The sequence below is a fragment of the Zootermopsis nevadensis genome, unplaced genomic scaffold (genome assembly GCF_977971745.1).
Source record: "Zootermopsis nevadensis isolate Lab colony 2312 unplaced genomic scaffold, Znev_1.0 Znev_ptg000024l, whole genome shotgun sequence".
NCBI classification, from domain to species: Eukaryota; Metazoa; Arthropoda; class Insecta; order Blattodea; family Termopsidae; genus Zootermopsis; species Zootermopsis nevadensis.
The window spans coordinates 5,430,744-5,448,498 of record NW_028259156.1 but is presented as its reverse complement, the minus strand read 5'-3'; the positions used below and the strand labels follow the sequence as shown (position 1 = coordinate 5,448,498).

General features: G+C 36.7%; 2 protein-coding genes and 1 long non-coding RNA gene across 6 annotated transcripts in view; 2 read left to right on the top strand and 1 right to left on the bottom strand.

The window, feature by feature from the left end:
* LOC147872690 (uncharacterized) overlaps positions 1–17,755 on the top strand; it is a 67,599-nt gene that overhangs the window by 27,440 nt on the left and 22,404 nt on the right. The window lies entirely within an intron of this gene.
* Positions 509–15,586, top strand: LOC147872692 (RAC-gamma serine/threonine-protein kinase-like). Of its 4 annotated transcripts, none has more exons than XR_015536824.1 (8): positions 509–792; positions 2,274–2,410; positions 4,256–4,357; positions 5,655–5,732; positions 7,234–7,334; positions 11,953–12,035; positions 14,546–14,668; positions 15,155–15,586. XR_015536824.1 is itself a non-coding variant. In XM_087355140.1 (6 exons), the coding sequence occupies exons 2-6, from the start codon at positions 2,369–2,371 to the stop codon at positions 11,874–11,876; spliced, it is 351 nt and encodes a 116-aa protein (XP_087211266.1). In that variant the 5' UTR covers positions 509–792; positions 2,274–2,368; the 3' UTR covers positions 11,877–11,967. The 4 variants fall into 4 exon arrangements, 2 of the variants coding, with proteins under 2 accessions (XP_087211266.1, XP_087211267.1); XR_015536823.1 differs by having other exon boundaries at positions 14,543–14,668; XM_087355140.1 differs by lacking the exons at positions 14,546–14,668; positions 15,155–15,586 and having other exon boundaries at positions 11,849–11,967.
* Positions 14,546–16,627, bottom strand: LOC147872691 (uncharacterized). The gene is made up of 2 exons (XR_015536877.1): positions 15,591–16,627; positions 14,546–14,835 (listed from the first exon to the last, which is right to left on the bottom strand). It is a non-coding gene; the product is annotated as an uncharacterized LOC147872691 (long non-coding RNA).

Below are 17,755 nucleotides of genomic sequence, written 5' to 3'. Positions count from 1 at the left end.
TATTTTCCAAACATTGGTGTTTTATTCATTAAACCAACTTACACTGGTAGCCCAAGGAGTTTATTATGCTTAGTTGCCATGAAAGCTTCAGAACATACAAGTGGCATGGTGTTTGTGCATAATGTCATACAAATTAGAAGGACAGTAAAAAAATTCTCATTTGTCCTCCTTACGACCATCCTGATCACTATGTAACTTCTATCACTCATGTTCTTGGCATACTCTGTTCATGTGTTATGTTTCGGGGTGACAGCTGTAAACTGGAAAGCCTTGGAGTTTATTGATGCTATGGAATGGAGCCAAGATGAGAAGGTTGGCATGCCTTGTGGGTAGATTGTTGACATACAAATAGTGGCAGTGCCAATGGGAGCTAGTGGAACATGACCTCTGCTGATTGCATTCTTTGCCTCACGAATATAAAGTTCACATTTACTTTGTAAGTTTTAGATCAAGAACTGCAGGGTTTATTTTGGTGAACTTTGATTATGTTAAGCCATTAAAGGTAATCCCAAATTTGTACTGTTTAATTTTCTAAAATAGGTACTAACAATATGGTGGATGCTCAGAATAGTAAGCTGGTACCCACTCCAGCACTACTGAATGTACGGCCCTGAAATGATAGCAGTAGATAATAAAATATGCAACTTTTGTTAAGGTGTGTGAAATGTGAGGATCTCATGAAGATGGCAATATTGTCCTTTTGAGCTTTTAAGCCATGAGGACTCGTAGATAGACACCTTTAGGTCCACCTGGGATCTCAACCCAGAAGAACATCATCATTGTTTTGTTCAGGTAATTTTTCTGTGGAATGTGAAGCAACAACATGACAGTTTTATAAATATTGTCTTCAGATTTAAGTTTTACTGTGATAACTAATGAGCCTTTATAGCTTGACATGTGAAATTCTGTACAGAGATTGATTTTAAATGTACCTAAAAATCTCATGAAATACTTTGTAAGTCAACAGTTACAGACATGGTGTGAATATAAAACTTTGAGGTTATGTTTGACGAATTTCACATAGTGTGTGTGTAACATACTTACAGTTGCAAGTGATGATGAAAGCATTTGACCTGAGTTGGTTTTGATCATATGATCATCTCTGCATGACACAAGGCCACCAACTCATGAGCTACATTGCATTATAGGAGATGGTGCACAGGCATAATGATTGCAGCTGAGTATAACTGACAGTTGCAACTGTATTTGGTTGAATTCACTATTTGCAGTGAACTCAGTAATTATCCTTTGGGTTTGAAGTTCATCTAATTAATAATTAAAAATTCAGTTGCTACTGCAAAGAACACAATCCATAACCAAAGATCTGTTGTTGATGCTGTTTATTTAAATAATTGGTGTGTAATTTGAGAATCATACGAAACCCATAAATATATTCTGTGGTAAAATGCAGAATTATCGAACATTAAAGATGGTGGCACACACAGCTTTAAAAGGTTGTTATCAGAGTAATGACTACAAGACTAAATTGTTAATTGACTTCACTGGAATGCTGTCTAAACATAGTGAGTATATCATTAGAATGTATTTACATTCTATTGATCCCTCACATTTCAAGCCATGGATGTGGAAGATGTCATAGTATGAATATGAACATTTAGTAGAATAAAATATGAAAACAAAATAAAAAGATGTCAAACCATTGCTAGGACATTCAGGAAGCCAAGGTGCAGAGAATGAACTCAGAAACTCAGTGGGGTCTGCACCTTTCCAGTCTTTTTGTATGTGGCAAAGGAAAACTCATACATCAGAGATGTTTTGATCAAGTTGCATAATTTTAAATGTATTTCTCTTTGCTGCACTGGAGTTCTGTTCTGTTTAGATCCGTATTCTTTTGATCATATTATATGAATTAATTCCCCTTTTTTGCCACTGATGATGACCTCTTGAGGTGGATACACGTTTAGCATTAGTGTCCTTTATAATTTAAACAGTTTTGTTTGTATGTTTATTTTTTATATTCCAATGCTCTATGCGGTATGCAAGGTTTGAAGGGAATTTTCTGTTTGTCATCACATTCAGGCTGACCCTGGGGTTAATTTACCTTACTATAGAATCAATCAGTATCTTATGCTCTTCCCCAAGTGGTAAGAGCATAAAGCTGTACCTCCATCCCCCATACGTCGTCGTGTGGTGATTAACCTTATATGTGTCCTTCTGGAAGAGGGGTTTAAACCCTGTACATGAGGGCAGCTGGACAGTCTTTACCTCTGGGATTTCTGATTTAATAGTGTTTTATTCCATTGCATGGTCAGCTGACATTCTGGTACCAGAAGTGAAGGACTCGGTACTGCAGATTACAAAGGCTGCCATTGGACATGGCTTTGAGCTAATTCCATCAACCTCTGAGATGCAGCATTTGTTGGTCATCTCATTTCTTTACCACAATTCTGTAAGCATTTCTTGTGACCCCCATCCTAGCTACATGTCATGTTGTATGCTCCATTTTTATTTCAGTACCTCATGGTCGTGGTGAGACATGTTCCTTGATAAATCTGACAAACACATGTATTTTAATGACAAAGATTTCAGAGAAATGGTGCATCTGGTACTAAATTAAATATGTTTTTCTTTTTAAACACTTACCAAAAAGTGATAATTATTGGGTTTTTGTTCAGGATGATGTGGTGTGTTTTTATGCACAGTAATGTTGTCTAAAAGCAGTTGAATGTGTGATTAAGTTTGAGCTTACAAAAGAAACAAAGAATTTATGCAGTAATGAGGAATAATATGAATAAAAATCTGAATGAAAATGTCCATTAAACAAAAAAAGTTGGCCTGGACAGAAAGATGTGTATCTTTAGATGTGGATGGAATACTTTGAGGAATTATTAAACTTACAAAGCATTGTTGAGGACAGTACAGAAAATTGTAGTATGTCAGAAAAGGTTACATCTGTAAACAGCAATAACACAAAAGAGAAATAATATGGCATTACGATATGACAAAATATCTGTCAACGTGATTAACACGGTATCAAGAGTCAGGACCCATTGGTTATATTGGGTCAGGAGAAAAATTTTAATACAAAACAGACCGTCAGAGGACACCTGTAAAGGAATTACCAAACCAGTTTACAAGAAGGTAGACAGGAAACTATAAAGGAATTACAGTGGTTTGCTAGACGTTAAAAATTTGCAGAAGAATACTTTGTAATGCAGTCAAAAATTGATGGTCTTGACCAAGACACAGCTGCTCTCACACAACTCTCCGTGAGTTGGAACACGCTCTTGCCACCATTGGTACAGTTGCTGGAAGCAGTTCTGGAATTGCTGGATGTCACACAGAGCATCTTGAGTTGCAGCAATAACTTATTGCCTGCTGTTGAAATGATATCCTCCCAAATGTTTTTCTCTCTTGAGGAAAGAGTCATCGGATTGTGAGAGATCATGCGATTAAGGTTGATGTGATAACACGACAGTATTGTGTTCAGCGAGCGATTTTTGCAGAAGAATTGAGAGGTGTTCTCGTGCAACAGATTTATGTCACCAGTCATTGGTCCCCTTCTGCAGCTGGTGCAACTTTTGTTTGATCTCTCCTTGTTCAGACTTGCATCTGGAATGAATTTGTAGTGCACAGGACCACAAAACTCAGACTACTGGTATCACTTTCCGTTTTGACCTCTCACTGTAACGTTTTTATCACAGTGAATGAGGTGAACTACTGGTCAGTGGATCATGCTTTGTCTGTTAGTGAAAGAGATGAAAAGTCTCATCCATGACAGTGATGGTCCGAGGGAGCGAAAGGTGTTACCAGATGTCAATGTGAGATCACTGCAGATTGTCATCCACTCACTTTGCGTTCAAGGCGTCTCATGCTGATTAACTCGATGCGTGTTCTAAAATCTCTTAAAACTCCATGGCAATTTCCATGTGTTTGAAGATCCTGCACTTTTGTCAACAGTCATGCAGCTCTTCTGACACATGAATTGTCCACCTGGTTCTCTTTTTCTTGGGCAGTTAAATGACTTTCACTACAGTCATTTTCCCTAAACATTTTCTTCCGTCTTTTGGATCTCGAATGCCATTTAAACATGGTAATGCAATGTGGGGAATCTTCTCCGCAAACCTAATGCATCATTTCTAGTGTTTCACAAGCAACATTGCCGAAGTCTTGACAGAATTTTATGTTAGAGCCTTTTTGCAACTTCAGTCTTGTGGAGAGCGTTATTTGGCAGGAACACTGTTTTCTAACTGAATATTCAACAGAGGACTAAGTTACGTTACTGTTGTTCCAGAGCATTATGTCCCAACTGTTGGAGTCGGGAGGAGCATTTCCAGATGATGAAACGATATTGTACCTGGCAGAAATCATCGACGCTATGGATTATCTGCATAAGGTAGGCAAACAGCCCAACTGCAGTTCTGTGCAATAAAATATATTATAACAAGGCAGTTTAAAGCCTGAAGGTAGAATTTTTTGGTTTCATTCAATATGTAATTTATTCACTACATACCAATCATTGTATTCTTGTGTCTTATCATATAAAGAATCGATACTCACACTAGTGTACAATATTAAAATTGAAAGTAGATTATATTGTGCGGGGGGTGGTGGTAAAGCTGAAGTTTTTCCTAACATCTGACACACCTTCATACCAGCCTTCTGGAAATAAGCAACATGGTAGATCCTCACTCATAATCACAGCTACAGATCTGATTGGTTAGGGTTCGTGGTATTCAATTTAATCAGTAACAGTGACAGCTTAGTTTGGGTGGTATATAGCAGAAAAGGAAAATACTGAAACTGCATCTCATTACTGCAGTAAGACTGCAAGATATACCATATTTTATCCCCTCAGTAGAGGTAATTTGTTTCTTTCAGTTAAGAGTCATATGCCGAGACCTAAAACCTGACAATATGTTGGTAGATCTTCAGGGCCACATTGCTGTCGCAGATTATGGTCTATACAAAGTTTGTCAGCTCTGAAGAGGAAAATATTGTATCCACCTTATCATTTATTCAGTTTGCGTACAAGGACACGTAGGCTGTAAATGTAAGCGCAATGTGGTCCGCTGTCCATCAGGCAGTGAGTGCCCTTTATTTGAGGGGTGTCAAAGTATGAGACCTGTAAAGACTTGACAGGCTTCAAGTGACTGAAATTTGACCACAATTTTCACAGTGTGTGTAACTAAAAGATGTCACAAGGCCTGTGAATTTGAGGAGATAAACATGAAGTATAATAGTGGATATTGACACAGATAATCCAAGGGCCTAGTTTAAATATTATCTTCTTCTTCTTCACTTGTTGGACCCTGGCCACCTTAGATTAAATATTATATGAAGATAAAATTTGTGGTACATACAGCCTACTGAGTATGGTCACAGTTAAGGATCTTACTTACGATGGGTGGGGCGTGTGGGGAGAGAAGAAATGCTCCAGAGCGTCAGTGGGAAAATCTCTTGGAAAATGGCAGCGTCAGAAATCATTAAGGAAAGAATCGTAGCATTAAGAGGGATGTTAGAGAAATGTATTCTGAATGCAGGAGCTGGATGGAAGTCGCTCAGGACTTTGCCCACTGGTGGTCAACACTTTTTGACATGATTAATTTTCTTTTCTGTTACCAGACACTTTCTAGTTGTTTTATGCCCCAAATTCCTGTCACATTTACTCAAATTGTTGTTTCCATCTTCAGGGTGATTGTGCATATTCACAGGACGTCACAAGTCAGTATGTGGCGCCAGAGATATTTATCGGTGAAGGCTTCAGCTATGTAAGTTTCTTGTCCATTAACAATATTATAATAATGAGCTCTTGGTTTTATGTGACTCAACCTAATGCGTGATTAATGCAAACTAATAATAATAATAATAATCTGAGGGTTTGGAGCCACAAGCAGTTTGTAACGACACGTGCATAAACTAGTCAGTATATATGACAGGGGGTCGAAGCATTCAACTGGTGCAGTCAGCTGCCTGGCGTCTGGCATGATGACATGCATATTTGTCATATAAAGGAATTTGAAAGCCAAGTACTAGCCAGTCACTGAAATTCAAAATAAGTGTTGTTTAGACTTTTTTCTTATGTGACTCAGCATGAAAGTAGCTTTAAGTGTCTCCTTGTGGTGCATTACACCCAAAAACAGAAAGAAAAATCAAGTAGCTATCAACAAACTTGAAGCTTCAAGGGCATGGAAATACTTCTTATCCTTTACCACACAGCTCCATACTCACTAACTAAAAGGTACGGGAATTAGAACTGAATGAATTTGAGTAGTTTTTGTGATCAAGTTCTCATGACCTACATATCAGACATTCAATGAGGGTGTTGTGAGTGGCTTGGCAGATAACATAATTACATTGTTTCAGTCCACACTATAAGAAAGTTGAGGGTGACTGTAGCCAATTTTCCTATCAAATTCTGGCAAAGTTAAGCCACTGTTAGCACATGGATAGCATCCTCATGTACCCCCAAAAGAATGCTGTAAGGGGAGGAATGACATGCACACAACGTGGTCAAGCCATAGGCCTACCCTTGCCAATAAAATTCTCTTAAAATTTGCGATTTAAGAGTCTATCAGTTCCTTGTGAAAATGTGGAGGCATTCTGTCTTGTTGCAACAGCATTTCAATAGGACATTGTTCTTCAAAACAGGTGTGAGGCATTCCTCTCCTTAAGATGCCTTGAACTGAAATAAACATAAATATTTGCAAAACTTGTTGCAGTAAATAGTATTGACGGAGACACAGCAGTTCGGAAGACATGAAACAATCATAGAACATTTGTAGGTGCTTTCACCACAGAAAAATAGAGAAATGCTCCAGTTCGCTTTGCCGTGTTTCTCTGTCCACCTGTGTAGCATTTTGATAAACACTGAATGGGCTTTAATGGCATTTGATAATTTTCCTGACTTGCCTTCTGATATCATTTATGGTAAATAAATAATAGCGTAACTGTATGATGTCATTTGTAAATGGTGTTTGGTAAAGTGTTTTTCAAGGTTCTGACTGAGCACTCAAAGAAAACCATAAGAAAATTCACCACAATCTCTGGCTGACTAAGAATCAGACAGAAAGCTATTTAAATAGATAAAAGCAGAAAAAGCATCGTCAAACTTAGGAATGTTCCATGTTAACCTAGAGGCAAGAAACTAAGAACCAGTTCACACTAACCACAAGTTATCTATTTGTGGAGAACCTTGTGGAAAATGTATAAGAGTGTGGTGAAATAGAAATGTCTGATTGCAGCTAATACCAGTAATTTTAATTGTTGCAGGAAGTGGACTGGTGGGGTGTTGGAGTCACTGCATTTGTAATGATGATTGGGCACAGACCCTTTGAATATGATGAACATAAAAATGATGCAGCACTTTGTTGGTAAGTATTTTGCATTTGGAAAGAGTTCTGATGTATGTGTTTGCTGTGAACATCATTTTCCTTTGAACACATTTCTGTTGAAATTACTTAACGGTCAACAGATGACTGTCTGTTTTAATTAGCTTCGTTCAGCATATCTTAACTTCAAGTGGTCTTCCACTGTTTATAAACACGTAAACTTATGTCCCTGCAATTGTGTTTATGAAAATTGCAGTTTCTGAGTGATTTTGGTACAATTCACCTCTTCTTCAGTTCATGTTGAGGTCAACCATTTTTATATTTAAAAGAATGCTAAAGATCTTTCTTTTTCTCATATTCAAAATTTTCTAATATTTTTATTTGCATTTTTCTCGTACAAGTGTTTTGTAGCCACATCAGCATCAATAAGATATTCACCTTTTATAGCTTAAAGTCGCCTAAATAATATTTGAACATTCAGTGGTAAATCAAAGAAGACAACTCAGCCATTACAAGGGTTAATGTTTCTGAAGTAAATAATCGCTGTTTACACTGCAGAACTTTGAATTGTTTATTTTTAAAGCAGATTGTGTTTGTAAGTGTCACTATGTCTGTTCCATTTATGTGTTAGAGAGTTGCGTAATGATACTTCAATTAACAAAGTTAACGTGCTTTGTGTGTGTTATCTACTCAGCTATGAGTATGTATACTTCGTTACTGGGAGTGCCGTGAATAAAACACTTTAAACAGACCTCTATCTAACATTGGATGCGTCTTTTAAATGAGATGACTATAATGTAGGAATTATGCAGTGATGGTGGGTGTTAATTTGATTTTGCGTATTCAAATAACTTGTGTCTTTAATGTCAGCACAGAATAATTAGTCTATAGTAACATGATGATACTGTAAGTGTAAGTGAAATATTTATTAGTGTTGTGATTTTAGATCTTGGTGTTTCATAGTGGCAAGTCAGATAAACATTGTTTTATTACGGTCACTGATTTTGAGAAAATAAATGGTAATAAGCACACAGAATGGTTCAGATTCCAAGACACAGTGGTAATTCCATGTTGTAAAGTTGCATCAAGGTGGAAGGTGGCCATTTTGAATATTGAAGTAAAAAGATAATTTATGTATGTGCTCACAAAGATATTAGTAAGGAGAGACATGAAAAATAATTAATGTAAATAAATTATAAAGAGAAACATTGACATGCATTTTCAGATCAAGCATGTCTTGACTTTTCAACCAACCACTAAAGTTGTAAAAATGCTTTCTCATGACTTTTCACAAAGAACTTGGAACAAATGGTTGGATTTTCATTAAATTTGATATTAGGGATTTTTAAAAGTTTTCTGCACATTACATTTTTTGTAAAAAATAGTCAAATATAATGGATATTTTACAGGATCATAATTGTTTCTCATGCAATATGTAGAACATAAATTGCCAAGTAGACATTCATTGATGCAAGAATGTTAATAGCAGAAGATGTAGAGATAAATGGCCCACAAATTTCACTTCTGCTATCATTTCCAGAGTTGAGAACCAATGGACTAATTCTGATCAACTTTTGTACTGAAGGCATTTGCTCAAATTTGTGGAACAACCCAAAATGTCCAAAAGATGAGCCTAGATATTAAACCTTTTCAATAATTGCTATTTATAAGACAGCAAAGTTAGTATTTACAAATTTAAAATCAGAAAATTATAGCAGAGGAAACATGCCAAAATCGTTACTCTTTCTTACCTGAAGAAGTGTACCTAGAGTCCATGTTTTCTCAAACGATTCGTAGTTACTAACACGGTGAATAGGTTTATAATCATTCTAAGATTAGACGCTACTGAAGAAATTAAAAAAAAAAGTTACCAAAACTTGAGAAACTCGTTGTTGGGGATTTCATGAATCTTCTAACTAAAACCTTCTTCATTACAGTTATTTCGGTATATACTTATTAAATTAAAAAGTAAACTAACTAAAAATGTATTAAATACTAATATTTATGGCTGTAATAAATGGCCCATGCAGTCCGTCTCATTAATCTATAATAAATACATTTTATAACTTGCTGACTTACTGTGTTATTCTTGACAATGCTTAATTCGAAAAATTATATTAATACTTTCTCAAGATTCCCTTGTTAATTAAGAAAAACAGTTTTTTTTGACACTAAAATAGTTTATAATTTGTGAATTATTCACCAGTTATTTGATTTTTACCATTCCTAATTACGAGGGTCGCTCATTAAGTAATGCCCCACATTTTTTTCCTCAGAACATATTTATTGAAGATGGCTCAAATTTAGTGACAATATAAATCAATGTTTCCTTTACACATACTATTTTTCCACATAGTCCCCATCAACTTGTACGGTTTTACGCCAGCGTGGAACAAGTGCATGCATGCCTTGCCGGTACCAGCTCTTGTCCTGTGCACGTAGCCATGTCCTCACTGCTTGAATCACGCTCTCGTCATCTTCAAATCTTGTTCCGCGGATAGCATCTTTAAGTGGCCCAAAGAGATGGAAGTCGGAGGGTGCCAGATCTGGACTGTAGGGTGGATGGGATAGCACCGTCCAACCCAATTTGGTGATTTCTTCCCGGGTTCTCAGACTTGTGTGAGGGCGTGCATTGTCGTGCAGGAGCAAAATTTCTGCTGGATGCTTGTGAGGCCGAACTCGTCGAAAACGCTTCTTGAGGTTTTTCAGGGTCCTGATGTACGCGTCTGAATTGATGGTCGCACCTCTTGGCATCACATCCACAAGAATGACCCCATCACTGTCCCAAAAGACAGTCATCATGACTTTTCCGGCGGAGGGAGTTGTCTTGAATTTCTTCTTTCTCGGTGATTGAGGATGATGCCACTCCATTGACTGCCTTTTTGTCTCTGGCTCAAAGTGGTGTATCCAGGTTTCGTCACCTGTAATGATCCGGGACAGAAAGACCTCTCCCTCAGCATCAAAACGCTCCAACAATTCAGAAGAAATCGTTTTCCTTTGAATCCTGTGGTCTGCTGTGAGACTTCGTGGAACCCATCTTGCGCACACCTTCGAATATGCGAGAGCCTGGATAATTGCAATCACACTTCCATTGCTGACTGAAAGCTGTTGGGCCAATTGTCGAGTTGTGATGCGCCGATCCTCACGAATAATGGCATCCGCGCGGTTCAACATGTCTGGAGTGGTGGCTGTGGCAGGACGCCCAGAGCGTGGCAGATCACGGAGCTCGGTTTCTTCACTTCCTGAAGCTTTAACTCTCTTAGCCCAGCGACCAACGGTGCTCCTATCGACTGCACAGCTTCCATACACAGCACACAAACGTTTATGAATGTTCACCACCGTTTCTTTTTCAGCAACAAGGAATTCAATTACAGCTCGTTGCTTGTAACGAGAGTCGTTCACAGACGCCATTTTAACAGTTCACTACAGCTCCGCTATCGGTTGGAATCATTTGAAACTCCGTACACGAACGCGGGAAACATCAAATCTCAAGCATGTAAAAGTACACTTTTCTATCTTCATTATTGGCTGAGAAAAAAAATGTGGGGCATTACTTAATGAGCGACCCTCGTACAAGCCGTGCACATTTGTTCCCACTATGAAGAGGCCGTTACTGTCGATTACCAAAATACAACAGCAACAAATAAATGTTCAAGCACGTAACCCGTTCATGTAGCGAAAAAAATGATGTACTATTCAGATGTAGTTTGCGTCTGACTTGGTTGCTGATGGACATTGCGTGTAAAAATAGGTTTTTAAAAAAGTTCAACGGGGAAATGTGTTTTTAAAAGCAGTTTAATATTTGGGCCAAAGCTTTTTGTGCAGGTAGTGGGTTGACAAATATCGGTTTGAGAGGCGCGTTAATTTTGACTGCACCAAGTCTCGAAGTGAGGTTATACTCATTAATTCAGTGAGTTTAACATAACGTCGCTAATGAAGATGACCCAGAAGGCTAAAAAACCAAGTTATCTCCTTCGAGAGTTGCCCATGCTTGCGACGTGCAGGTTTTCAAAGAGTGTGACAAAATTCCTAACAACTCTAGAAGGGTATGTTGTATATAATTTAATGTATATTTCGTTCTTCTTGTTCGTAACTTTTCACACATTCAATTCACCGACCATTCACTAGAACAATATATTTCAGTCCATTGTGATCATCATTATTTGCGATTCCCCTTTTTTGGGTAACTTTACTGCGAACAGTAACATCTCTTTCCATTCTGAAGAAATAATTCAATGTATTTTGTACGTAATAAATTGAATTCGTTCACTTTCTGGTGTAAGCAGATCATATTCTAGAGACATTTCCGTATTGTAAATTGTTATTATATTTTTCAAATATAATTTTTATTATGTTTTAAGCAATGCAATAGCATTTTTTCATCGCTTTTGGCAGTAGTGAAATACTTTTCTTTCTTTTTCTCGAATTTTGTTATAAATTTTTTCCTTCTAATTTTACAGGAATTTATTCAATTGCCTATATAGGCTTGTTCCATGACACAAGAAACATCTGTAGTCCTCAAATGATAACGTGTGTAATGAATTGTTTTTTTCTAGTTGGCCATCCTGGTTTACAACCTCATAGAGTGTATGACTTCTTGTCACGCATGTGTCTCATCCTTTCGGAGGCGGCCTCTGAGGAAATTGTGTTTCTGTTACAGGAATTACATTGTATTTCTTCAGAAAGTAGAGTAACGTAGTGACTTGGAAAACCATGGAGAAGAAATACTAGGATTTTGTTTATGTATGTATTTGTTGTATTATTAACTGATTTATTCTTAATGTAATATTCCGATAACGCAGTGGGTGTGATATCAGTCTGAGAACTAATTTTTTCTGCCCTTCTGGAATCCTGAAGAAAATAATTAGAGATTCAGTTGTGGTGAGTACTTTGGACAGGTTTATCCAAGTTCAAATCATCCAGGATATCTGTCAGAGTTGACCATATCATGAGAATGTTAATTCAATATGTCTAAAATAACATTTGCCATATGTAGTCTTGCCCTGTCTTGTTGCGAAAATGTTTCCATGTAATGAAATAACGTCCTACACTGCATCTTTCAGACGCCAAGCATGGGGATCATCAGCGCCTCTGATATGCATATTCTATTTATTGATATTTCAATTTATGTGAAACTGAGCTTCAGAGAACAACATGTGTTGAATAAGTGTTTGCTCTTCTTCTAAATATTAATGAGATGAATCACAAAAGATGACTTAGCGAACTTCATCAACATCCGTCACTGCTTGTTGGATCTGAATTTTATAAGCAAACATTTCTAAGTCTTCTTATCATGGTTAAAATGGTTGATTTTTAAGCCTTTTAACCAAGCTCTTGTGGTAGCCATTTTACAGATTTTCCTTGGCTACGCATAAGTGCTGTCTGTATACATGCAGTGTTTTCTGGTATCCTCACAAACATCTTTCTGCCAACCCAGAACTTGTATGTTCAATCTTTTTCACACACATTTAAATTGTTGATCTTTTTGGACCTTCTCTGCAGTCTCACTCTAAAATCGCGCTGCATCATACAGCACTTCCAGTTTGATAAAACAAACTGTTTCATACAAATCACACACTGGTCACTAGTGTACGCAGCTTGCTTATTAATGCTTGCTTAATGTCCCGCCCAGGAAGCACTGCTAATTGATCAGAATACTCTAACATCTTACATGTTCAATGATACCAAAATGTCAGTGCGGTATATCAGCAAATATTGGGATTTGTAACAACAATGTCTTTTCTTAATATTTTGTGTGGGTGTCAAACCTGGTTTCTCACCCAAAGGGAAGAACATAAGTAATTTTGACTGGATATTGGGAATGCGTATGTGCATTACATTTAATCTCAGTTTCATAAAATTCCATTTTTTTATTTATTCTTTTTAGTATTTGCAGAATATTGTTTGGTTCTTGAGATATGTAAATCAGGAGGATACCTGGGTGAAATTCGTTAAGTGTGCCCTTCATTTCAAATATATCACATTATTTTATTTGTTAACAACTGTTGTGTTAAAGCAGAAATGAGCAAATGTTCAGGTATAACCACAATATGATGCAAAAATACAATCTGATACATTATTAATACTTATGTATAACACATAAAATCAAAGAGTGTGTTAACAGAAATAGGCATTATATATGAAATTTTGAAACTTCTTGAATTCTGTAATTCTGGAGTAGATTATCTTTGAATGATTCTTCATCTAGAGCAATGATGCAGGAGCAGCTTGAAGTATTCTGTGTAGTGCTTAATTTTTAAAATTCAAAATCAGCTCTTTTATTTGGTGTAGTATATTTTCTATTCTTTATTACCATTGTCTTCGACTTAATTTCAGTTGAACTTCATATTATGATAAAATATTTGTTCTGAAATTATTCTCATACCAATTTTAAAGTGATTAGCGTGTTATTAACAGTTTATAATTTATGTTATATGAAGTGTAATGGACATGGGGTTGCTATTGGACACAACCAATTTTACCATTTCTTCCCACTCTGCTACTATCAGCAACAGTACAAACAAAAGGGGGATCACTTGTAAGAACTTAACTTTAACATAACTTTAAGAAGATACAATTAATTTATATTTATAAGGAGGTATGGATAACAATTTACACCATGATACATTACGCAGTATGCCCATGAGTTAAGCTGCCAGTACAGATTTTAGTGTGGTTCAAGATTGAATTATACAATTTTTTTAATCATTAGGCAACGGTCAAAGGAAATTGGTTTACTTAAAAATGAATACAATAGTAATATACATATGGAAGTGGGGAAACTGCCCAAACTAATATGTAAAGCAATGATTTTCTTGGAAGCAGGATAAACACAGGCTGGAAGGGAATTTAAAACACAGGACCCAGATATAATTTAGAATCAACACCCACTTTCCAGGTCATACAAACTGAACAACTTGTTCAAATTCTTTTCCTGTGAATGTAAAATGTATTTCTTCAAGAAATAACTCTGCCTTTCCATGTGGTGAGTACAGAAATGTGTACATACCTAACATAGTTTTATATCCTTCAACATATACTATGATTGAAATCTGTATTGACTTCTGAACATACCACACACTGTGTGAATTGAAATTACGTATATTTTTTTGTTTAGCTGTAATGACAGGCATGCATGAACATCATCATATTACTACAATATTGCTCATATGCATTATTCAGAGTACAACTCTTTCCCTCGATTTTTGAGATATCTACCAAAATTTTATAATTTAATTTTAATTTTACAGCAGAAAATGGGTATAATCAAGATGGAAAATGATGTTGATGTTCGAAGTGAAAAAGTTTCCGTTGGCGTGGTATCTGATGAGGTTCATGTACAATCAGGAACTTCAATAAAGAAAGATGAAACTGAGGTAAGCCTTCCATTCAGATGAGCTTTTTTTTCCCCTGTTCATTTATACAAGTGCCTGAGTGTTTCTTTTTTAGTGTATGAGTTGTTATTATCTGTGAAACAGTTATAAAGAAGAACATTACTGTACCTTTTACCCTAACTCTGATTTGCTCCTGTAGTGCTCGAGGGCTGTAAGAATAATAGCAAATTGCAGTCTGAATTGGGTAGTGTACATATATATAGTCGTTATCTTAATTTGTAATACAAAATAACATAGACACCTTTTTCAGGCCTGTAGAAGATCTGTGACCCAGTAATTGTAAATAAATACTAAACAGTCAAGGATGTTACAAATTAAATATAATGCATTTGTTCATATTTGTATCTTGTTTGAAAGCATGTGTGCATGTGCGAACACACTTATGCATGTGTGTGCTTATCTGGAAATTTTTACGAGTAAGAATTTCTTTCCATTATTCATTTAATTTGCTTTATTTTTTTTTTCCAGATTTGTTTTCATTTTATTTTTCCACTTACAAGTCTTACAATAAATCTGGTTTGACAGAATCTTGTATTTTGGTGTGAAGATTTTGTTATAAATTACAACCCTGCCCATTTTATTCTATCTTTCGTTACTTTAAGAGCATAATCTAAAGTAAACGTGTCTGTTCTCACAAACTATTTGGTAATGTACACTGTAATGTCATTAACGTGGTAGTCTGTTTTTCATGATATACTTCAGCGTGTGCAGTGCAATATTTAAATGTTAATATGTACGCTGAAATGCCCTATTTACCATAAATTGTGTTATTAGGTTATAATATATGTCCCTATATACACTGAATTACTACAACACCACAGTCACCTGTTAAAATAGTTAAGAAGGTTACATGCAACAGTTAGTATAAATGAAAAATATATTTCCAATTCCATATTCATACTACATTTTTGTTACTGTTAGTGTCCACTGATCTCCAAACGTCCGTGGCTTTGTCGTGTTTTCGTGTTAAGGCTGGATGCTCGTATGATGTTGGGTTGGTGCAGTTCCTTCTATGTAGATATGTTTACTGCATTTTGGTATCTTGCTTCTTGCTGTGTGTTCTGTTGATACAATCTTCTGTGAGAATTTTGCCTTGGCGTCGTTCCTTTATCGCGGTTGCGTTCCCGTGAACAGAAACCATCCTTGTCGGGACTCGAACTCAGTGCCGAGGCCTTCGTTTCCGAAATCTCCTCTTCAAAGCAAAAACTCAGATCCTGGCGTCTTTGTTCTACCTCGCTTGGTTTCGGTGCTAAAGGAAGCGCCCTTGCCGGAAATCGAACTCAGGACACTTTTCCCAGAGTTCTGACCTTCCAGTGTTTTCTCATGTGTCTTAAGGAATAATCGTGCCATGTTTCTTCTTCACGGGCCACAAGCGAACGAGTAAAGAAATGTCAACCCTCAATTTCGAGTTCCACAGTATTTACTAAGGAGGAAATACGACAGCTTCTTACAAATTCATCTTCTGGGTCTCAGACAGTCTTCGGGCTTGTGACTTTAGTCAGTCAAATCATTTCCCAGGAACAAAAACATAATTTGCCTTAGCGCCACTCTTCCCTAGTGCTTGCTATCCGAGCAACAGAAAACATGTTTCCCGGGATTCGAACGAAGGAAACATTTTTCTCTGGCCCATCGCCCAGGACCCTCAAAAATCATCTTTAAAATTAATCAACTATACTGAAACCACACGTTATTTTAAATAAGGGCAATGAAATTGAAATTCTTTCTTACGCCTCTTCTCATTATTTCTAAATGTTCGCGTATTCTGTTCTTATAGGGAAAGTACTTAATATTAGTTATTGACTTCTTACATTCATGACTGAATGTAACTAAATTATAACTTAGAGTAATTCTCTTTGTCTTTTTTCAACTACCAACAATGTGCAGATATTGACCGACAATGGTCAGCTTTTACGTGAACACCTGCTTGCATAACAATGTAAGAAAAGGCATTGGAATTTCTAACCCACACCTGCAACAATCTTGCCTAAGCATCCCGTAAGGCTCTTTTCTCATTTATTATACATGCCGTATAATAGCCTGAATGAACCGTATTGCACTCCATTCCTTTACCTAAGAAACTAATTGTTGCGTCATCTGTATATTCGGCATTGTTGCATTAGTATATATTGGCATCAACAATGGGCTTTAGTTATTGCGGAAAGAGCTGAGCTGTGAATCACTTGTAGAAGAAGTGCGTCGTGGAGTAGATAATTTTGTGCTGTTAAAAACGTTTTAGAATATCACAATTACTTATATAAGAATTATTAAGAAATCTTGGTTATTGCGGTTGGACATCGTGGTCTCTTACAATTGAGCGAAGTTTGAGGTAAGGATTCATATTTATTATTATTAATGTTCATCACATTTAATGTTTTCATCTTCATTTGTGAACTCGTGCAAGAGAATTAGGCTTGTCTTCTTTTTAACACAATTTCAAGTAATATTGGATTGACTTCTGTTTGTTCACGGCATCATCGATAGTAAAATAATATTCCATTAGGCAATTATCATTTTAAAGGAATAAAACGTGATTCGTAGCCCAGAATCTTAATAAAATAAATGGATCTTAAGAAGTGGGTTATATATTCTGAATAACAATCTTATAACTTTTTATCTCTTGATACATCGACATTATTAAAGCGTTTTGGGGAACTGTGAAGAATTTTTATTTCGATTTTACAAGCCTAATTATCGACGAATCTCTCTCTTATTATCTCCCTACAACAGCAGATTAAATCGGGGAATGCTTGCTATTATTGAGTGCAAAGTATTTATGGGTGCAAAACGTGGTCTTTCACTTTGAGGGAGGAACATAGACTGAGGGTCTTTGACAACAGAGTGTTGAGGAAGATGTCTGGATTCAAAACGGAAGTGGGACAGATAATAGAGAAAAGTGCTTGACGAGCTCCTCACACGATGTTGTTGGGCGGGGGGGGGGGGGTAGCGGAGGGCAGGAGAGTGGTGCTTACAAGGCCTGAAGGGAGGAGACCTCTGGGAAGACCTCGGCGTAGGTGGGAGGATAACATTAAGATGGACCTCAGGGAGATGGGACTCGATGGAGCGAACTGG